Source organism: Danio rerio, chromosome 14 (genome assembly GCF_049306965.1).
Source record: "Danio rerio strain Tuebingen ecotype United States chromosome 14, GRCz12tu, whole genome shotgun sequence".
Lineage (NCBI taxonomy): Eukaryota > Metazoa > Chordata > Actinopteri > Cypriniformes > Danionidae > Danio > Danio rerio.
Window position 1 is genome coordinate 51232501 of NC_133189.1, and position 24105 is coordinate 51256605.

At 34.7% G+C, this 24105-nt stretch overlaps 1 protein-coding gene across 27 annotated transcripts in view; it reads right to left on the bottom strand.

Moving 5' to 3' along the window:
- Positions 1 to 12410, bottom strand: part of prom1a (prominin 1a) — a 162161-nt gene extending 149751 nt beyond the window's left edge. For 26 of the 27 annotated variants that reach the window (XM_073921187.1, XM_073921184.1, XM_005157347.5 and 23 more), the window contains exon 1: positions 11943 to 12410. In XM_073921187.1, coding sequence (XP_073777288.1) covers positions 11943 to 12174 — 232 coding nt within the window. In that variant the 5' untranslated portion in view covers positions 12175 to 12410. The remainder of the gene's footprint in view (positions 1 to 11942) is intronic. The other variant, NM_001115143.2, reaches the window with a different exon arrangement.
- Positions 12411 to 24105: the final 11695 nt, after the last annotated feature.

Genomic DNA, 24105 nt, shown 5'->3' on the forward strand with positions numbered 1-24105 from the left:
ACTGTGGCAACTCCAGATTGATAAAGGAACTTAGCCGAAAAGAAATGAATGATTATGCATAGATGTTGACAGATGTTTAATATTTCTGCCGATTTCACTTTTGCACACATTATAACGTTACAGTATCAGTTTGTTTTATCTGCAGCTCCACTGACTGTACAATTCTTCCACAAAGAACATGTTTTTTTTTTTTTTGACTGGTGGAGGACCAAGAAATGGCTCAGAAGCAGTCTCACTCTTTTTCTATTCGGGTGCCCAAATGTATTTGAGGAGTTTCAAGTTAATAAAAAGTGACGGGAAGCTATGCTAAGGTTAACTAGCCTATAGCATATATCTTGCTGTCTGCAAAAGACAGTAATGTAGACGTACCATATAACTCCCATAAGTGCATACTATTCGACACAACAACACAAGCATCATTTTAACCTTTATAAACGAACGTTAATGTTACTCTGTCAACAGTCTATTGTCTAAATTACCGCGCTAACAGAGCTAACGTTGCGTAAACAGAGAGCACCCGATTGCAAACTTCCCGATCCCGATCAAACTCCGCTACAAGTTTATAAACTGCATCTGGAACCCAATTAAGGTACAAAAATCTATTTAACAAAAATAGTGATGCAGATAAGATTTTTTTTCGCTCAGCCGAGCCTTCTCTGTCTGTATCTGTGGAGAAGATTGTGCCAGACACCTCCACCCCGCCCTCCGACTGAGCGTCTCACTCGCTCTCTCGCTCTCGCTCTCTCTCTCTCTCTCTCTCTCACTCACTCACTCACTCACTCACTCACTCACTCACTCACTCGGGCATGCACTGTGTTCTCATGAGGAAACGCTGCTTTTTGATATAGTGTTTTTCTTGCTCCCGAATACAAATAATTTTTCAAGTATTTGTTCGAAATAAGTATTCGTAAAAACACGCTATTCGTGCCTTTCCGAATACCGTATTCGGGTTCGGCTCCACCCTTAATATATATATATATATATATATATATATATATATATATATATATATATATATATATATATATAATTTGATTGACTTGAAAGTGACTTGTTAGACTAAGCTACAACTTGACTTGAAATAAGCAGTGACTTGACTTGAGTCTGACAAAAATTGACTTGACTTGCTTGAGACTTGAAGGTTATGACTCGTGACTTGCGCATGTGTGACTTACTCCCACCTCTGATATTTAGTATACATATCTAGATACGATCAGGCAATATTTGAGAAAGTGTTTAAATATATTTAGATATAAAATATATATATATGGACATGATACAAATTATAAATAAATGTGAAATCATTTATAAATATTTTCACATACATATATATACACATATACATATGAATACATACATACATATATACATACATATATATATATATATATATATATATATATATATATATATATATATATATATATATATATATATATATATATATATATATATATATATACACACACACACACACAGATACACATACACACAACAATTCTGTCTGGTTCTCGAATCTGATTGGCTGATAGCCATGATATATTTAAGTCGTAGCAGTGTGTACACACACACACACACACACACACACACACACACACACACACACACACATATATATATATATATATATATATATATATATATGGCGATGCGGTGGCGCAGTAGGTGGTGCTGTCGCCTCACAGCAAGAAGGTCACTGGTTCGAGCCTAGGCTGGTTCAGTTGGCATTTCTGTGTGGAGTTGGCATGTTCTCCCTACGTTCACGTGAGTTTCCTCTGGGTGCTCCGGTTTCCCCCACAAGTCCAAAGACATGCGGTACAAGTGAACTGGGTAAGCTAAATTATCCGTAGTGTATGTGTGGGAATGAGTGAGTGTAAATGTTTCCCAGTGATGGGTTGCAGAATGGCATCCGCTGCGTAAAAAATGACACTGAAATAAGTTCCAAATAAGTGGAGAGTGAGTACCTGATAAAAGAAGTTTCATTGTTGGGTAAACTATCCCTTTAAGTCATATGTGAGAAAGTCATGGTGAGAAAACCGGGGTAAGAAATGAGGGAAAGAGAGCAACAGTGAGGAAAAGTGTGGTTTTTGATTTGCCTTGTGATTCACTGTTGTGTATCTGCCTCTGGAGATGTAGAAGAGCAAAAGGGAGAAAAGCAAGCTGGCAGCACACAGTTACGCTATTCATGATGCCATCTGCGATGAACACTGGTGCTTCATCCTTTAGCAACCCTGCTGGCATGGATCTGAACCTTCGGTGAGGCATACACGGACATCAGACTTATGTTTTTAAAAACTCTGGATGCATAATTCAACAAAAAGTACCAAATTAAAGGTTTTAACATGTAATGACAATCTCTGAACAAACCAGGGTTATTTATTAAGTAAATAGTGTGTGTGGTTTTATTTAATTTAGCTTTTCAACAAATATATTTATTTGGTAGGCAAATTAAAATAAAAAGCATAAATAAACATAAAATAATAATAATAAAAAACAAATTAAAATAAATTAAATTACTGAAATAAAAAAGTTATCTATTTAAAATAGATTTAATTGGTAAACAAACTAAAATAAATAAATTAGCAAACTTTAAGTAAAATAATATAAGTATAATAGATAAAATAAACTAAATAAAAAAATTAAATTAATTTATTAAATTCTATTATTTGGTAAGTGAACAAACTCAAATAAATTAAATAAAATTAGCAAACTTAAATTATAAACTAATTAATATAAAATATAACAAATAAAATGCATAAAAATACATTCAATCTATTTAAAAATGTTTATTTGCTAAATAAGCAAACTAAAATAAAATAAATAAAATTAGCAAATTAAAAAATATATAATAAAAGTTTAATAACCAAAATAAATTAAAAATATTAATTTATTAAAATATATTATTTGGTAAGTAAACAAACTAAAAAAAATAAAATAAACTTCAAAGAAAAAATCTATAAAAAATATAATAAATAAAATAAACAAAATAAATAACAAATAAAATGTATCTATTTAAAATATATATTTTAATTGGTAAGTAACCAACTAAAATAAAATAAATAAAACTAGCAAACTTTAAACAAAAAATAAATGTTAATAAAATAAACAAAATAAATAAACAAAAAATAAAATGAATCTATTTAAAATAAATATTTTTGGTAAGTAAACAAAACAAAAAACAAATAAAAAATAATAAATAAAATTTAATAAAAGAAACAAATACAAAATGTTGTTATTTATTTTAAAAATGGTAACTAAACTTAACAAAACAAAACAAATTAAATTATAATATAAATTTAAAAATAATAAAACGTTTGTTTTTGTTTATCATAACTCTGGTATAAGATGATTTTTTAAAAATATATATTGTTTGTTGTACTTAATTTAAACAAGGATCTGATCGAATACAATAATGTACTGCAGTTCTCTCAGAAAGCATTAGCTATTCACACCTCGTATAACACTACAGCATTCAGACATATGTAGGCCAATGGGAGAAACTCAAACTAACTCACTAGAATACAGTTATGTTGCCCTGGCAACTGCCTCCACTGCATCTATCTGCTCAGACAGACTGAGCTGCTTCATCACCTGGATTATCAGTTTCAGGCTCTGTTAAATAATTTGCCATTCACATTATCATTTAAAGTGATTATACTTACACACTGCATTCATCATGCTTTTTTTTGGTGTTTGATATCAAGGTGTTTTTGTAAAATGTGTAAAATGTAATGTAATGTAAATATGGCTTCATTAATTCAATGAGAGGCGTCACGGTAGCAAAGTGGGTAGCACTGTTGCCTTACAGCAAGAAGGTCACTGGTTCAAGCCCAGGCTGGATCAGTTGGCATTTCTGTGTGGAGTTTGAATGTTCTCCCTGTGTTTGCGTGGGTTTCCTCCAGGTGCTCCGGTTTCCCCCCACAAGTCCAAAGACGTGGTAGTGTAGGTGTGTGAGTGTGTGTGGATGTTTCCCAGTGAGGGGTTGCAGCCGGAAGAGCATCATCTGCATAAAACATATGCTGGATAAGTTGGCGGTTCATTCTGCTGTGGCATCCCCAGATTAATAAAGGGACCAAGCTGAAAAGAAAATGAATGAATGAATAATTCAATAAGGGAATTCCCCTTTAAGTCTGACATTAGCCCGGTGACACCAGTAAATATCCGGAAAACGACTTCACCATCAACGGTAGATTCAAAAAGTGCTGTTTACACAGGCGAGGACATTACGGAAATTTTCCGGAAAAGACCATTCACACATCCAATCCAAAATACCAGTAAATTCTGACATCATTAACCAGAAATGACCTATAAACTGCTGCATTTGTATTTGTAAACATTTGACCACATTACAAACTCTGTGGATGGGTAAGTAAGTATTGTCAAGATTTACATAATATGTGTGTTTGCTGGCGCTCATCGGCTGCTTTTACGTGCACATGTGACGCATCAAGCAACTGAAGGAAGCAGAGCTTGAAGGTAAACAAACAACGGCTTATCATAAGCATCTTATTGATAATTATTTACCCAGTTGGCATTAAGTAAGAAAACAGAAACGTTATCTGACTAACATCTAGCAGCTAAATTTGTCAGGAAAAAATATTCAAAGGCTTATTTCTTCATAAACAGCGCGGATGTGAATGCGTCTGAATGTTCTGATTGGCTAAAGTAGACATCTCACATCAGCACGTTCTAGACGCAAACGCGCTCATTCCGGCAATCTATCTGCTTTCACACAGTGCAACATTCAGGCAAATTACTGGTAATGTTACAACTTCTCTTTCCAGAAAATAGCCGGAACGAATTTATCTGTATTTTCAAAAAGAGCCTGTTCACATATTCAGACCTTTCCTGAAATTTGCCGGTAATTTTCCTAAAAGGTCTGTATGTGTGAAAGGGGCTAATATGATATTTTGTTTTTTTTAGGAATTTTTAAGGCAGGAAACTTTCCATAGGCATTAAAGGGAATATATGGGAATTAACAGGAATTATTTGGAATAAACTGTGAATTTGGTTAATTGAAGGTTATAGCCTATAACACAATACTTAATCGTAATTGAAAAAAAAGAACTAAACGCTGATGAAACAGGTGGTTTCATAAGCCATTAATGCACAAAAACTTCATTTGAGGAGAAAAGTGAGCTCCAATTTGAGTCTTGGGGTATACAGAGAGAGACCAAAGGCGGTGGTCGGGACAGCCAGGTCAATGTTCGAGAACAAAGAGATCCTAAGTGCTGCTCACTAATATATTCCTGCCAATATAACTCGGAGAAACTGGAGACCTTCACACCGACCAATTAATAAGCCATTACTGAGGCATCATCCTCCAGCGGGCTTTAAACTTAAGAGTAATTCTGTCAATCTAAAGATGCTTTTTCCTTTGGAGACAACAGAGAATTACTATCACACACACACACACACACACACACACACACACACACACACGAGTGTCCTTACTTTCACTTGTCAAAGTCCATTCAGATTTAAGGATCAAAGGATTTGAGCATGTCTGTCTAGTGGTGTAAGATTGACACCGGGCTTCTAAGCAGTTCATGGCAAACACCCTTAAAATACACACCAAGAAATGAACCCAAGTAGACATACTGTATGCCAAGATGGTATCATTCAATTTACTGTAATAATCACAATATCGAGACACTTCAAAATACAATGAATAATTATTTACATTTTTAGATTAGCAGTGGTGTTCATAACAGCACAAATGCAGGAGGGTGTAATTGGTTAATTAGCTTAATAGTTCAATCATGAACATTTTCACATGTTAATCAGGCCTACTACATGCTAAAATAAGGATTCATTTGTCTATTTATAGGGCTTTTGTACATTAGCACTACAATAAGGCTCCAATATTTTCAATTTGTTAATTTTACTAATGTTAATAAACTAATGTTAAGCTAAATAAACTCACGTTGAAAACAAAGGCTTTTTTTTGCCATTTCTGTGCAGAATTTTGTAAAAAAAAAAATCTGCATGAAGAAGTTAAAAACTTCCTATATTAAAATCACTTCTTACCTTATATACAGTATAATGCAAATCTAATTAGAAGCACTTGTTTGATGAACAAAGCTACAGGTCTCATTTATTGTACAATTTGCTGTACACAAGTCATCTAAACATTTGCATATTATTCGATAAAATTGCTGAAATCAATTTTCAGTTTTAGAGCAGTGGGCCAATCAGAAGAGCCTTAAAGGTGGGGAGAGCATTGAAAAGTCTGTTTACTGCAGCAAGTTGACATGACAACTGTTAACTGTTTACTCCACTGTGTTTCGCGTTTCAGGTGCAAATATGCATTCTGCATAAATGTCTTCTAAATCTGCGCATGAACATTTTGCAGTGAAAACCGGACACACGACAACACTTTTATGCACTCACACAAATTCTTCAAAAAATTTTGGGAAGTTGCATAGATTAAATTTCAGGCACATATGCAACAAAAACTGTCAGAACTGTGAGACCTGTACATTACAAAATAATAAATAAACTGACTTACTGATTAAGACTGCTTTTACACCTGCCTTATTTGGTTCAATTGAATCGCATTAGAGTTCGTTTTCCCTCTTGGTGAGGTTCGTTTGGGCAATCGCACCATATCAGAGCCGCACTCTTAACGTGATAGCGTGAAATATTCCTGCTGCTGCCGACTGTTTTCATTATTAATCAATAATTAAATCAAAAATACAGTGAAGATGCTTAAAGCACAGTTTAAACATAACAGATTTGAAAACTAATTTCTAATAACTGATTTATTTTATTTTTGCTATGACGACAGCACATTATATTTTACTAGACATTTTTCAAGATACTAGTATTCAGCTTAAAGTCACATTCAATGGCTTTTTTTCAACAAGGCTTAATTAGGGTAAATAGACAAGTCATTGTATAACAACAGTTTCTTCTGCTGACAATCAAACATCTATATTGCTTATAGGGGCTAATAATATCGAACTATTAAAATAGGTTTCAAAATATTCAAACCTGCTTTTATTCTAGCTGAAATAAAACAAATAAGCCTTTCTCCAGAAGAGAAAATATTATAGGAAATACTTAAAAAAAAAAAAACCCTTTTAAACATCATTTGGGAAATATTTATATATAAAAATAAATTCACAGGAGGAGGAATAATTTTGACTTCAACTGATAATCGTTTTGAATTATCGTGATTACAATTATGATCAAAATAATCGTGATTCTGATTTTTCCCATAATCGAGCAGCCCTAATACACCCATCTGTAAATAGTACCCATAGTTTTCTATAATTGCAACTTTTACTTGTATCCTGCACTTGCTGCTATTGCACCTGGTTAAACTGGATTTCATTGCCTTGTACATATCCAGTGACAATAAAGTTCAGTCAATCAGTCAAGCAATCAGTCAATCAATCAATCAATCAGTCAATCAATCAGTCAATAGCCCCTTTCACACAGTGATACCGGTAAATATCTGGAAAATTTCCGGAACGACTTTACCGGTATATTCAAAAAAGCGCTGTTCACACAGGCGAGGACGTTACGGAAATTTTCCGGAAAAGAGCATTCACACATCCATTCCAAAATACCGGTAAATTCTGACATCATTCACCACAAATGAGCTTTAAACGGCTGCGCTTGTATTTGTAAACATTTGACTAAATTACAAACTCTGTGGATGATCAATATTGTGAACAACTTTCGCAGGATCACTTTCGCATGTCGAGATGTTCATAATATGTGCGTGTGCAGGCGCTCACAGGCTGAAGCTTGAAGGTAAACAAACATAAGCATCTCATCGATGATTATTTACACAGTTGGCATTAAGAAGAACATATAAACGTGATCTGACTAACTTCTAGCAGCTAAATGTGTCTGGAAAAATATTCAAAGGTTTTTATTCTCACAAATCGCGCGGACGTAAATGCGTCTGACTGTTGTGATTGGCTAAAGCAGACGTCTCAAGTCAGCATGTTCTAGACGTGCACGCGCTTATTACGGTAATCTTCCTTCTGCATTCACACAGCGCAGCATTCCGGCAAATTGCCGGTAATGTTACAAGTTCTCTTTCCGGAAAATAGCCAGAACGAATTTACCGGTATTTTCAAAAAGGACCTGTTCTTTCCGGAAAGGTCTCTATGTGTGAAAGGGGCTTGCTTGCTTATTTAGTTATTTATTTATTTATTTATTTATTTATTTATTTAATTATTTATCTATCTATCTATCTATCTATCTATCTATCGCAACAAAAAAAAAAATGCCATCATAACCCTATATCAAAGACTGGGAAACATATGTATTCACCGAGACCAAATCAAGCAGAATCAGAGTAACATCGAGTCTGTTGCAGGCGTACTGCTGTCGCCTCTCTGCAAATCAAACGAAGTGGGCTGAATTATCATACTGAAGGCCTGTCAGAGAGCTTTTATCATTCCAATTAATTCGCCGAAAGGCTACAGCTGTGGCTATTTTTATTTGGGAATGAAGCAGAAAAAAAGGAAAAGGGGAGAAATGAAAACAAATCGCCATCAGTGCTTTATGCGCTCAGAAGACGGATGCGCTGATGATTTAGACCTACAGCTAGAGGCAGATCCTCATCACTACCAGACGAGAAGCTGCAGAAAACGCATTAAAACAAGCATAATAAACAAGGTGAGAAGATTGACAGGTGTTATCGGTAGCTATTCCCAACCCTGATGTCCACCAAACAAACACCTTATGCAACTCTTAAGTAAAGTTCCCTAAGATCTCTTAAATGTTAGGTGTTCCTCCAGGAACCGTGTAGATCCACCTGTGGCAGGCTGGAAAATAAAAGCACAGCAACATATGGCCCTCAAGATAAGCGTTTTAGCTCATTAGGACAGTGACTCACAGGGTCACACTCTTAATCTCCAGACTGACCAAGTAATGACAACACTGTGAGTGAAGAACAAGACCAGACCAACTGAACCCCTTAGCTTGCACAAATGGAACATCTCATGATATGTTTAATATATACAGGCACCAAGAAACACATAATGTGAGTAAAATTATTAATTAAGGAATAGAAATATGAGAGAATATTGAGATTAATTGAGCTCCATTTCAAGAAAAGTGTGGGGCTGAAGTAACGTTACATTACTAAATCTATCATAATGACAATTTACAAGTCATTATAATGTATTTGTGGGCTGAACTGTAATCCCTTGCAATCCTGAACTATAGTCTTTCAATACATCTTTAAATAACTTTCCTTCTTGATTTTGTTGTGTATTATTGTTACACTGAATGACACACCCTATTTGAATGTTATCACTCGATTGAATGGGCGTTATCAGTGGTTGTCAGCTGATAGATATGCGCCAATAGGGGCCTTCTGTGCCTACTAGTAGGCTCAGAAGGCTGTTATCATCCATCCACATGATTAATCAGCTATACTAATAGAGAAGACTCAAGACCCAGATCTGTTTTTACAGTACTGTGACGGTTGGGTTTAGGATTGGGGTAGGGGTAGACGTTAATAAAATACAATTAATGGGAAATTTAATAAATAATATAAAAAATGATCATTAACTTCAGGCCCCAGCCATATGTAATATAGCTGATTAACCATGTGGATGGATGGTAACAGCTTTCTGAGCCTACTAGTAGGCACAGAAGGCCCCTACTGGCCCACATCTTTCAGCTTATAACGGCCATTCAATGGAGTGGAAACATTTGAATCGGCTGAATGACATGGGTGTAAACTATGCAAAAATGTATGACAGACAAATTATGACAGATATAATATTTTTGAAATAATAAAACATTCTGATTCATGACAAAATGCAGAAATGTTTTAAATTTATATTGTACTGAAGCTAGAAAAATCCTTTTATCTTAATCCCATATGCTGCTGAAGGCAAAACTATTAGCTCTCATGTGAAATTAATTATTTCTAAATATTTCTAAGTGTTGTGCAACAGAGCAAATATAATTAGGGATGCACAAAATATCGGTGGCTATATCGATATCAGCCAAAAAATGCTATTTTTAATGTTATCGTTATCGGTCCGATATCAATATTAGGCTGATATCTTTAAGCCTATAAATTATATAATTGTACAGAACTGCATGCCTTGTAAGCATTGTAAGTACGAGAGAATCATGCGGGAGTGCAGTAATAAAAGTGTTAATGACTAACAATTTTACTGTAACACTTTTTATTCCAGAACATCTGAGCTGGTTTCAGTTCTTAGTTCTTTCATTTTCGTCTTCATTTCAATTAAAATATACTTCTGAACTTTTTTGTTAATTAAATGCAGTCATTTTACCTATTATTTTTATGCAACAGTCAAGTTGCTAGCTAATTTGCTATGAAGAAAAGAAAATTATTTGTTTTTGGCATGACGATGTATGTGAAATCATGAATATAGCAACGTTGAAATTAGGTTGTTCTAAGATCACTGTACAAAAATTTAAAACTTTTATAATATTTTTTTAGGGAATCGGGATGTCCAGATCCGATTACGTGATCGGAAATCGGGCCTGATCACATGGTTTCAGACTCAAGCTGCGGTCACACTGGGCTTTTCCTTCCATAGACTTCCATTCATATGCACGCGAATGCGTCAGAACGGAAACGCAGGGTCTTGCATCAAGTTTTGCAGGTCGCTGAAGTGCAAAGTTCAAGCTTGGTGAAATCTGACCTGCGAAATCGCATCACTTGAGTGCGTGGGACCATTCGAGGATCAAAACAGGAGCTTTCTGAACAGAAAATTAAATGGACCACTAGCTTGCCACTAGCTTGCTTTTTTAAATGTCTAATAATCTTGTTTAATCCCGCCTCTTTTCGCAGTGCCGTATGACAGAATTTCGCACACACAAACTCTAGTGTGACCGCAGCTTTAATTGGTTAAATGCCAGCAAAGTAGAAGACGGAAGCAGCTTGAAGCAGAAAGTGCGAGTATTACAAATGAAGGTATTATAAAAGGTGATTACGACAACATTGCCACTGCAAACGGTGAGATATGTAAACTTGGGATTGCCTGCTAGGTATTTTAAGTTGAGGTGCTATTTGTTTTTATATTAGATTTTTTTATATTTACTGTTGCTCTAAAGTGCAAAAGTGAAGAACTGATGTTGTTAGGTGATTGTTTCAAACTACCCCACAGAAGTGCTCTGTTTGTTAACAGAGTTGTTGAATGTTTAAATAAGGTGAATTAAATAAAAACATAAGGAACATTCTGGATATGTTTCTTCGCTCTTCTTTATTTTTTTTAAAGTATTATATAGAAGTATCGGATCGGATTTTAGTATCGGCAGATACTCTAAATCAAATGACTCGGACTCTGACTTGAGGGAAAAAAAACCTGATCGGGACATCCCTAAAATTATCATTTATCGGCCGATATATCAGTAATTGGCCTCAAAATCTAAAGAACAATCGGTTATCGGGCATAAAAAAAAATACAAAAAATAAAAAATCCATATTGGTGCATCTCGAAGTATAATTCTCACAGTATTACCTATTATATTTTATTTATTTTTTTTATTTTTTATAAAAGACTTTAAGTTTGGCAAAAACAATCAAAAGAATATAAAAAATAACAAAATCTTAATTTAATAATATTATTCCCCAAATAGCAACAAAAAATTATATATATATATATATATATATATATATATATATATATATATATATATATATATATATATATATATATACTATAATTTAAATTAGTTCTGTAGCAATATTATTGATTGGCTACAGAACAGAATAAACTTGAATATTAATATCAAGATTTACCAAATAATAAAAACACTGAGGGTGGAGAGAATAGGACAAGACCAGACACACTGAACCCCTCACTTTACACACCTGGAACATCTACCTGCTCGTGATATGGCGAATGCATGCACTGGTGTATAAACACATAATCTGAGTGAAATTAAGAACTGAGGAACAGAAAATCAGATTTGAGAAGTTGCCTCACCTTCAGGAAACGGGTTGGGCTGAACCACAAAGAGGAAAGCGTGCATCATGTTAAATAAAATCCCAATGGCTCCAGGCTCATAATAGGCAACAGTATCGTAAACTCCGGAGGGGACGAAGCCGAAATCCAAAGTTCTCCGCGCTGGAGCAGCAGGAGTGGCGGACAGCCCGTTCTGTAGCTCCCCGGACGTCAAGCCCCAGCACAGAAAAATCAGTGCCGTTTTCCAAAGCATGATTAGTTCTAGTGTTGAAGCAAATCCAGATGATGGAAGTGGAGGAAATTCTGGGTGTTCAGTAAGACACAATCACTGACAAACCGCAGGTCTCAAGTCCTGCTGTCCGGCGAGCGAGTCATGATGATCATGCTCCCCCAGGAGAGCGGCTTCTCCTGCAGGTTCACGGCGGGGCTCGGTGTCTGTCCGCCGGTCAGTCAGTCTGATGCTCCGCTATAAGAAAAAAACACACGACTGAAGAGCCAGTGAGGTGTGTGTCGTTGACTCCAGACTCTCTCTGCGCGTGCACGTCCTCCTCCTGTGCGTTCGTTAACAGTCTCCTGAAGGAGTTCACGCGCGCTGCTCCGCCTGCTGGACACACAGATTACTTCATGAAATCATCTTTAACACACTAAGTTAATGTTGAAGACTTTGATAACTGGCTTATTTAAGAGATGGTATACCCAAAATGTACTCGCCCCTCAAGTGGTTTCAAACCTTTATGGGTTTCCTTTTTATGTTGAACCTAAAAGAATTTCAAAAACCTGTTACCGTTGACTTGCATTGTAGGAAAACAAATACTGTGTTAGTCAGTGGTTACTGTATTAAAGAATGTTTCTAAATAACTTTGGTGTTCAACATAAGATATTCAAACAGGTTTGTGACAAGTGAATGATGAGTAACCTCCTAAATGATATCACCAAAGTCCCTTTAGGGTCATTTCACTCGGAGGCCATCTTTGAAACGCCTCTCGGGCAATCTGTTTCAATGGGGGAGATCAAATTTTCCAAAACTAATTGCCAAGCTTACCATTACTTTGTATTTTATGAATAAGCAATAAAATTAAACAGTCTATTTAGTTTAATTTCTAAATGTTCGTATCACACAAAATCTGCAGAATTTCAAGTCAGGTCCCAGTCCCTAGAAGAATTGTCGTTTTATGAAGATTCCTGATTGGCTCCTGTATTAGAAGGCGGGCTTTATTCATCATATAGTGATCGCTGATTGGCTCATGTTCTAGAAGGCGGGGCTACATTCGCCAAATTGACAATTACAGTTTCCCAATTCAAAAGTATAGGAGTGACATGTCTTGTGTCTTCTACAGTTTTTGGTATCACCAAAACATAGATATTTACATTAGATGTCGCCTGCCCTGTTATTGTCTGTTGGAATAAATGTGTCAATAGAGCCGCAAATTTAGTACAGGATAGCGCTTCTTTGAAATTAATTCAGGACCATGCTGCAGTGGAGGACTGTGGCCATCCAGAGCCAGAGGTATACACATATATCTTTGGTATCACTCAAAACACCCTTTGACTACAATGATTCACTGTCAATGACTAAGGAAAATAAATAAAACTAAATAGACTGATTTTACACATTTTAACAATTATTTGTACTTTACAACATGAAACTGAAAAACGTCAGACTGTTTTTTTTTTGTCTCACATTTTTCACTTATATTAAATTGTCAATTAGAAATGGCATTTTTACAAAAACTAAAATGTCACTATATATTACTAGTGATAGTTTTACATTTACTTTTACATTTGCCAGCTGACTTTTTAAATGGACTTATCTCGCACTCCGTCCATTAACAAATGAACGGTCACATCACTCGTTGTTTTAGTTTGTAAAGCCCCGCCTTCTTTAATTTGATAGGCCGTTTGACAAAATATTCGTCAAGATGGAACTCAAAAAAACTCATTGAGACAATTAAAATAATATTTAATCATTTTGATTTAATATACTAATTTAATATAGGCCTACTATCATGCTATAGTGCTTTAAGTAGGATTATTAGTTTGTAATACATTATAGTTTTGGGGATGGGGATGGGTATAGTTTTTTGCACAAATTTCAGCTAAAATTTTGAAACATTTTGTGGGGTTTTGTATATAGGTCATTTCAATCTACAACAATAAAGACTGCATCACTATGTGCATTCACTAATTTACCTTCGGCTTATTCCCTTAATTCATCAGGGGTCGCCACAGTGGAATGAACCGCCAACCTACCCAGCTTATGTTTTACACAGCGGATGCCCTTCCAGCTGCAACCCAGTACTGTGAAGCATCCATACACTCATTCTCACTCACTCACTTACTCACTCACTCACTCACTCACTCACTCACTCACTCACTCACTCACTCACTCACTCACTCACTCACTCATTCACGCACTCATTCACGCACGCACGCACACACACACACACAGCCACACACACACACACACACACACATTCATTTTCTTGTCGGCTTAGTCCCTTTATTAATCCGGGGTCGCCACAGCAGAATGAACCACCAACTTTTCCAGCAAGTTTTTTCTCAGCGGATGCCCTTCCAGCCGTAACTCATTTCTGGGAAACATCTACACACACATACACACACTCATACACTACGGACGATTTAGCCTACCCAATTCACCTGTAACGCATGTCTTTGGACTGTGGGGGGAAACCAGAGCACCCGGAGGAAACCCACGCAAACGCAGGGAGAACATGCAAACTCCACACAGAAACGCTTATTCGCATATCCCAATTAACTATAATGCTCCTGTAATATTTTTAACACACACACTTACTCAAACACTCACAAACACACCCACCAAATCCCTTTGTAACAGTAACACTAAAATGCCGTTGTTTTTGGTATTCTCTCTGTGGCATTCTTAATAAGACCAAGACATTTTATGACTTTGTAAATCCTTAAGATGCAGTTAAATTGATTGAAAACGGTTTTACCTCTAACCTATGGATGAGCATCTTTGTTTGACCTGAAAATAAACGTGTTGAACAAACACAGTCCTACTTCCTCTACCAGTGTCTCTACAATCAAATGACAGAAAAAAAAAGCTTAAAATCTTTTATTTATCTATTGTTGGCACACTCAGTCTCCAAAGACTTAATAAGGTGCTGCAGGGGTGAACATGTGGGAGCCGCTGTTACATAAGCTACACAAGTGGAGGATGTTCAAGTTAAACTTTTGGATTTTATCTACTTGTTCAGCTTTTCATGTGTTAGCCAAACAAGTTCACCCACTGAGTGGGCTCAGATCTCCTACAACATGACTCATTTCATACCGCTATTTTATTTATTGAGACATCAAAGGCAAACAAACAAGAACAGAGAGTATTTCATCTCTCCATTATATATAAATCAGAATTCAGAACTCTGCTGTACTTATTTTTACATTAGCCCCTTTCACACATACAGAGCTTTCCGGAAAATTACCGGCAATTTTCCGGAAAGGTTGTATGTGTGAACAGGTCCTTTTTGAAAATACCGGTAAATTCGTTCTGGCTATTTTCCGGAAAGAGAAGTTGTAACATTACCGGTAATTTGCCGGAATGCTGCGCTGTGTGAATGCAGAATTACCTTCAAGCTTTGCGTGTGCCTGTGAAACAGCCTGTGAGCGCCTGCACACACACATAATTATGAACATCTCGACATGCGAAAGTGATCCTGCAAAAGTTATTCACAATATTGATCATTCACAGAGTTTGTAATTTAGTCAAATGTTTACAAATACAAGCGCAGCCGTTTTAGGGTGCTTTCACACCTGTGAATCGATTCAGTTGTTCCGAAACAGAGATTAAAATTGTTACATTGTTGCTCTTTGCTCTTGGAGCGGTTCGCTTTCACACTGCAAAGCTTCTAATCGGACCAAAAGAGCTAAAACAAGTCACGTGCGAGTAAACTCTCCTTACATTGGTCAGAGTGTCAGGGTTTATTTTGCAGCGTCCTGCTCAGCTGTCAGGAGAGGTGGTGGTTTGGTGGTGATTGACAGGGTGCGCGCGCGTGACGTGTCTGAGGAGAGACACGGTGGGGAGGGGTGAGAAGGGTGCGCGACGATGCCTATTTGAGGACTGGGAGAGAGGCGCAGATTACCGGGAGATCATCACTCGTTTGCGGGCATCCAGAGACTCGCGAAACTTCCCGCCATACTCATAATTCTCTCTTCATATAGCCGTAAGCCTATTACATATTCATAAAACACTGTGATATAACCGCGCTCGGATCGGATCGCTTTCTCACTGCAATCGAACCGCTCCAGGGTTTGTTTCAATCGAGCCGAGACCACCTCATTCAAGCGATCTCGGGGCGATTACTTTGGCGCGGAACATAGCGCGATTGCCGTGTTCACATATGCCAAACGAACCGCGCTAACTGGGCAAACGAGACACGTTCCCAAACAAAAGTGTAGGTGTGAAAGCACCCTAAAGCTCATTTGTGGTGAATGATGTCAGAATTTACCGGTATTTTGGAATGGATGTGTGAATGCTCTTTTCCGGAAAATATCCGTAACGTCCTTGCCTGTGTGAACAGCACTTTTTTGAATATACCGGTAAAGTCGTTCCGGAAATTTTCCGGATATTTACCGGTATCACTGTGTAAAAGGGGCTATTGTCTATATATATAGTATATATATATGGGAAGAAGTTTTAGCTCCTTCCTTCTGGTCACAGGTTTCTAGTAACAAGCTGTAGAACTAAGCGAAAGAATAGTAGTTTAATACCAGCAGCCATTAGACATTTAAATATGACATAGACCAGGGGTGTCAAATGTACAGTCTGCGGGCCGGATCAGGCCTGCAAACAGGTTTAATCCGGCCCGCGAGATGATTCTGTATAGTATAAAAACAGCTGCAATTTTTCAATAAAAGAAGCTGCTGTTCCAATTGTGTCCACTGGATGTTGCAACTTCAAACGGTTAATTTCATCTGATAAAGCGGGAATTCATACAGCACTAGTGGGCCTCATCGACTCTACAGGTGTGCCATGAGATAGCTTAAAATGAACTCTCAATTTAATACTATAATTTTTTTTAATTTTATTATTAATAAGCTATATTAAAATTAACGAAGTAGTGCACGTTCTCCAGTTCTGTGATTGATTACTTCAAACTCTGCACAAAAACAGCCTCATGATCGCGTTTGCAACTAATAGGCAACATGTAAGTCTGTTCATTCACAAACTTTGCGTGAAGTGAAAGTCTCTCTTTGTGTATTATTGTGTGAACTATGTATTATATCTGCATAGTTGTCCAAATTAATGTCCTGCGAGTGATTTATAAAAGACGCTTGCCCATACAGGATACTTTAAACTGTCATGTGCGCGCGGTGTCGTGACGCCGAGCGGCGCTTCTGGTGTGCGACCTGCTATAGACTGTAAAATAAACTTACATATGAGTTTCAGACGCCCTTTGGCGGAGCTGTTCACTGTTCCTGTCAGCGATTTCCCAATAATATCCAGCTGCAAACTCAACTGCCATCAGATGGACGTGTTTCAACAGATTTATTAGGGTGTTTAATGTATATGTTTAATATTAAATAGTAGACATTCAGTCAGTTCAGCCAAAGAGCTTGGAATGACCAAGAGGCGACACTCAATAGAACTTTCCATTCCAACAGCGGCACCCATCAACAGCCATGGACTCAGCCATTTTGGAGTGAAAGCAGTCGGCTGTCCATTGGATCTTATTGCTATCGCGATGGCAAGCAGCTGCTTTGTTTTTTATTTACTTATTTAAAAAGTGCATTAAAGCTGACATACAATCTGAAAGACGACAATACAACTCTTACTACCACAATCATCAGCACTTTTAATTGTTTATTTTACAGACTTATAATATGCTGTTATTCTATTGGAGTTTTCATTCCAAAATGGCCGCCCTCTAGTGGCTGTTTCCCAAATTGCACTAGAGTGTCGCCTCTTGGTGATTCTAAGCTCTTTGGTTTGGCTTAAAGCAGGAGCAGCTCTTTTGCAATCTCCCTGTCTCTTTATATCTGTGTGTTTAAAAAGTAAAAATAATAAATATTTATATATATGTAGTTATATATATATATATATATATATATATATATATATATATATATATATATATATATATATATATATATATATATATATATATGTAGTTATATATATATATATATATATATATATATATATATATATATATATATATACACACACACACACATATATACATACATACATACATACATACATACATAACATATATAAATATGTTATACAGTTTTAATTTTATATAAAAAACTATATATTAAATTTAAATAAAATATTTTTTTGTAAAATGCTGATGATGGAAAAAAAAAATATATATATATATATATTTTTTTTAATAAATAAAGGTTTAAATGTGCCCTGCCATACCACACTGAGGTGTTCTCACAAGGAAATGTAAATTTTTCACATTTTGTCAGTTTTGTAGCTAATTCATAGAAGTTCAGTCGTAAGAAAATATATGATATAAAAAGAGAGGCATGGCACCCACACCCCTAAACCAAACTATCATTGGTGGACAAGCAGATCGTACTAAATTATATGAATGAGATAGTATTCATCCATATGAATAAGCAACCAAATCAAAAAGATATGAATTTCTGTGGCATCGTGTTGTCCTAACGCTCCAGCTTTATGTTTTATGTTGATCATATTAAAACAAAGAAAAACAATTAGAAGTTGCTGTTTTTAAGTTATATATATATATATATAACTTAAAAATAGCAACTTCAAATTGCTATTTGAATATATATATATATATATATATATATATATATATATATATATATATATATATATATATATATATATATATATATATATATATATATATATTAAGGTGAACTAGGCAGGTTAGGGTAATTAGGCAAGTAATTGTATAACGATGGTTTGTTCTGTAGACTACCGAGGCTTAAAGAAGCTAATAATTTTGTCCAAAAATTGGTTTTTAAAATATTTAAAACTCCTTTTATTCTAGCAGAAGTAAAACAAATAAGACTTCCTCCAGAAGTATGTCATCATGACTAAGACAAAATAAACTACTCATTAGGAATTAGTTATTGAAAACATAATGCTGAAAATTGTGTTGAAGCACTTGGAAAATAGTAAAAAAAAAAAAAAATACAAATTTCACAGTTAATAATTTAGTCTAATTTATTCATGAGTGGTACACCAACGTGCAAAAAGCAAAAATATCAAATTGGACATGACTACGAGTACAAGATGCATTAGATTTTTCAGCAGGCCAGAAATTCCTTGACTATTATCTGGGAAACGACTGCTTCATTGATTAAGAATGTGAAGGAGGTTCAGCTAATGCGGTGTGTGTGTCCCTGATATCAGAGCAGGAATTCACATGATGATTCTCTTTCTCGCAGTGGATTAAAGGATTCTGTAAAGAATGCAGCGGCTGCAGAATGTTCAGTGTGTTCAGACATCGCAGAACAAAGACAAAACGCAACAGTGACAAAAACCCTGATGGTCTGTTTGGACAAGAAACAATTCTCTTCCGACATCACGACAAACAGTAAACTAACAGATTACTATGGCTGCGTCAGCTCAGATCTTAATATAGCTTCAAATATAAAGCCATCAGGGCTGTGACGATGTATGTGGACAAAATAAAAACTCTACTTTTTCATGGTATTGCCATATCATTTTTTCTGTGATGTCACAGAATACTATTTACACTAATGCTTTTTCATAATTTATATGAGAACAATATTTTACACGCAATTACAGAGATGTAAACAGAAACACTCTGGGGGGAAAAAAGATTCCTTGGATTTATTACATTTTCTTAAGATAAGTGGCTGCAAACATTTAAATAGGCTGAATTTAAACAAACTAATTAAATTAAGTAATGTTCAACTTAATCTGGTTGTTTAAATTCAGCCCATATAAACTGTTTGTAACCACTTACCTAGAAAAAAATCCAATTAATAGTTTTTTTCAGTGCACAAATAACTTCACGAGAAGCTTACAGTATTGGAAGTACTATGTTTACATTTGACTTATTATTTGACTAAATTTTTACATTGGACCTGTAATCATTCGTTTTTTTTTTATGTTTTGTGTTTTAATAATTTTTAACATTTCTACATATATATATATATATATATATATATATATATATATATATATATATATATATATATATATATATATATATATATATATATACATACATATACATATACATATATATACACACACACACACAGGCCACTTTATTAGATACACCTTATAATTACCACTTTTGCCTTCCGAACTGCCTTAATCTTTTGTGGCATAGATTCAACAAAGTACTGGAAATATTCCTTAATATTTCACCATTACACCACCACCACCAGCCTGAAACGTTAAGTCAAGGTAGAATGGATCCATGATTTCATGATGTTGATGCCAAAGTCTGATCCTACCATACGAATGTTGCACCCGGTGTGGTTCTCCTCTGACCTATATATATATATATATATACACACATACATACATACATACATACATATGTACACACACACACACATATATATATATATATATATATATATATATATATATATATATATATATATATATATATATATATATATATACATATATATACATATATATACATATATATATATATATACATATATATATAATAAGTCAAAATTATTAGCACCCCCATTATTTTTTTTTATTTTTTAAATATTTCCCAAATTATGAGGAATTTACAAGGAAATTTTAACAGTATGTCTAATATTTTTTTTTTTTAATTCTGGAGAAAGTCTTATTTGTTTTATTTCGGCTAGAATAAAAGCAGCTTTTATTTTTTTTAAAAAACATTTAAGGTCAAAATTATTAGCCCCTTTAACCTGCCTAATTACCCTAACCTTCCTAGTTAACCTAATTAACCTAGTTAAGCCTTCAAATGTCACTTTAAGTTAAATACTGTCTTGAAAAATATCTTGTCAAATATTATTTACTGTCATCATGGCAAAGATAAAATAAATCAATTATTAGAAATGAGTTATTAAAACTATTATGTTTAGAAACGTGTTACACACACAAATAGAGAAACAAAACTATCCAAAACAGCTTTGGTACATAGATATTTAAACTGATATTTAATTAGTATCATATATACACACACATATATATATATACATATATACACACACACACACACACAACAAATCTTCTCTCCGTTAAACAGAAATTGGGGAAAAAAATAAACAGTGGGGCTAATATTTCTGACTTCAACTGTACATACTATTGATTGATTGAACTTATAGAAATCAAGTTATGAGATGTCAGTAACACTTTGCTATAAGGTTGTATTAGTTATTGTTAGTAAATTAACTTATTAACTTGAACAGTACATGTATTTCAGTAGGCTATGGTTCATGTTAGTTAATGAAAATAGAGCTGTTCATTATTAGTTCATGTTAATTCACTGTCCATTACCAAGCATGAAATTTAATGTTAATAATGAACTTGTAAATGTTGAACTATATAATAAATTTTGTAGTACGCCTATACAGTTGAAGTCAGAATTATTAACCCCCTTCGAATTTTTTTCTTCTTTTTTTTAATATTTTCCAAATGAAGTTTAACAGAGCAAGGAAATTTTCACAGTATTTCTGATAATATTTTTTCTTCTGGAGAAAGTCTTATTTGTGTTAATTCGGTAGAATAAAAGCAGTTTTTAATTTTTTAAACACCAATTTAGAGACAAAATTATTAGCCTCTACAAGCTATATTTTTTCTCGATAGTCTACAAAACAAACCATCGTTATACAATAACTTGCCTAATTACCATAACCTGCCTAGTTAACCAAATTACCCTAGTTAAGCCTTTAAATGTCACTTTAAGCTGTATAGAAGTGTCTTAAAAAATATCTAGTCAAATATTATTTACTGTCATCATGACAAAGATAAAATAAATCAGTTATTAGAGATGAGTTATTAAAATCATTATGCTTAGAAATGTGTTGAATAAACCTTCTCTCCGTGTAACAGAAATTAGGTAAAAAATAAACAAGTGGTCTAATAATTCAGGGGGGCTAATAATTCAGGGGGGCTTATGATTCTGACTTCAACTATATTGTTCTTCATTAGTTCATGTTAGTAAACACAATAACATTAACTAATGAAACCTTATTGTAAAGTGTGACCGAGATGACTTATATCGTGATATGAGATTTTTGTCATGTCACGCAGGCCTAAATATCATTAAAGATACAGCTGAAGTCAGAATTATTAGCCCCCTGTATATATTTTCCCCAATTTCCGTTTAATATAAACAGAATTTTTTTCAGATCATTTCTAAACGTAATAGTTTTAATAACTCATTTCTAATAACTGATTTATTTCATAGTATTCAGCTTAAAGTGTTATTTGAAGGCTTTATTAGGTTAATTAGGCGAGTCATTGTTCAACGATGGTTTGTTCTGTAGACAATAGAAAAAAATATACTGCTTAAGGGGGCTAATAATTTTGACCTTAAAATGTTTTTAAAAAATTATAACCTGTTTTTATTCTAGCCAAAATAAACAAATAAGTCTTACAAAATCAAAATCTTTGTCCAGAAAAAAAAATATTAAAGGAAATAGTGTGTAAAATTTCTTGCTCTAACATCATTTGGAAAATTTTAAAAAAGAAAGAAAAAAAAAATTCACAGGAATTTTGACTTGGATTTTTGTTCTCAAGAGAAAAAACTGCAACACGATTTCTTTATTCTAAAGCAAAAGACATTTCCTTAGAAACAACCTTCTGCTGCAGGAGAGCTTCAACTGCAGTATTTACCTGATATCTGGACATGGAGGTTTGTGGTGGGTGTTGTAGAGGTAAACATTAGCTCATACACCAGGAGATGGAGGCGTCTGAGGGTGAACTGAATGGCTCACTGTCATCGTCTGTGAATCCTGCAGGAGAGAAGGTCACAAAGTGCTGGATTACTGTCTCAGGTTGTCAGATACGTGGGCGCAGTTTAAAAGCAGAGCATGGAGGATCTATTCTCAGTGACTAAAGTAAAACGTTATCTCGGTCACACTTTACAAGAAGGTTTCATTAGTTTCGCGTATTTAACTAATTATGAACAATAGACCTTTAACATCTGGCAAAGGGACCACAAATAAACACTAGTCTTTAAATGAATTTGGGTACATTTACGTTCTTGGGAAATGTGGATTTATGTTCGCTGTGAAATAAATAAATAATAAAAACAGTAAAATACTTACAAGATGATGAGAGTCAGAGTACCAAATATGCAGTTTTCCCTTACTGTAAAAACATTCGTCATTGGGTAATTTCAATTCAATTGATTTTTTTTTTTTCAATTCAAGTTTACTTGTATAGCACTTTTCACAATAAATATCATTATAACAGCTACACAAAGGTTGAAACAGCATTCAGAAAAGTGAGGTTTACCTGCACAACACTTCATACACTCACCCCCCTAAACCTTACTCCCATCTGGGATGAGTCCCCATGTGTAACCCACTGGTCCTACTGCACCCAACCCGGTCTGAGCTGGGATCGAACCAGTGATTCTTTGCATTTAAGTTGGTTGCTCTAACAAGCAGGCTAAAGACCATGATCTCTAGCGTCTGTCGCAGTCTAGAGGAGTGAGGTTTACCTTTATATCACTTCACTAGCTGGCCCGTGTTACACTTTGATTTTTCCACCAACAACTTTTGATATTGAAAAGACAAAAATGTGACCTTTATTGACATTTTTAATAGTTTGAACTGGTGTATCGCCTGTAGTGGTGTTAAAAACCTGGAAATAAACTGCCAGTAATTTTCATGTTACTTAATTCTCTCTATATAAGTCACTTTGTTGAACAGCACAGTTGAATTTTCAACATCAAAAGTCGACAGTGAAAAGATTATAGTCCCATGAACAACCACAAATAAACTGGAAAAAACTGAACAATGAAATGCAGAACCTGTTAATTAACAGATATTTGTTACAGTGTAAATTCACGTAGAGTTAACCTAAAAAACAACATTTTGTCCTTTAATTAAACAACTAAAATATTACTAAAAACAAACTGAAAATGTAAAAACAATCTGACTGACTAAACTAAAACATGAAGAAAAACAGTAAAATACTGTTTACAAGACGATGAGAGGCAGAACAGCAAAAAATGCACTT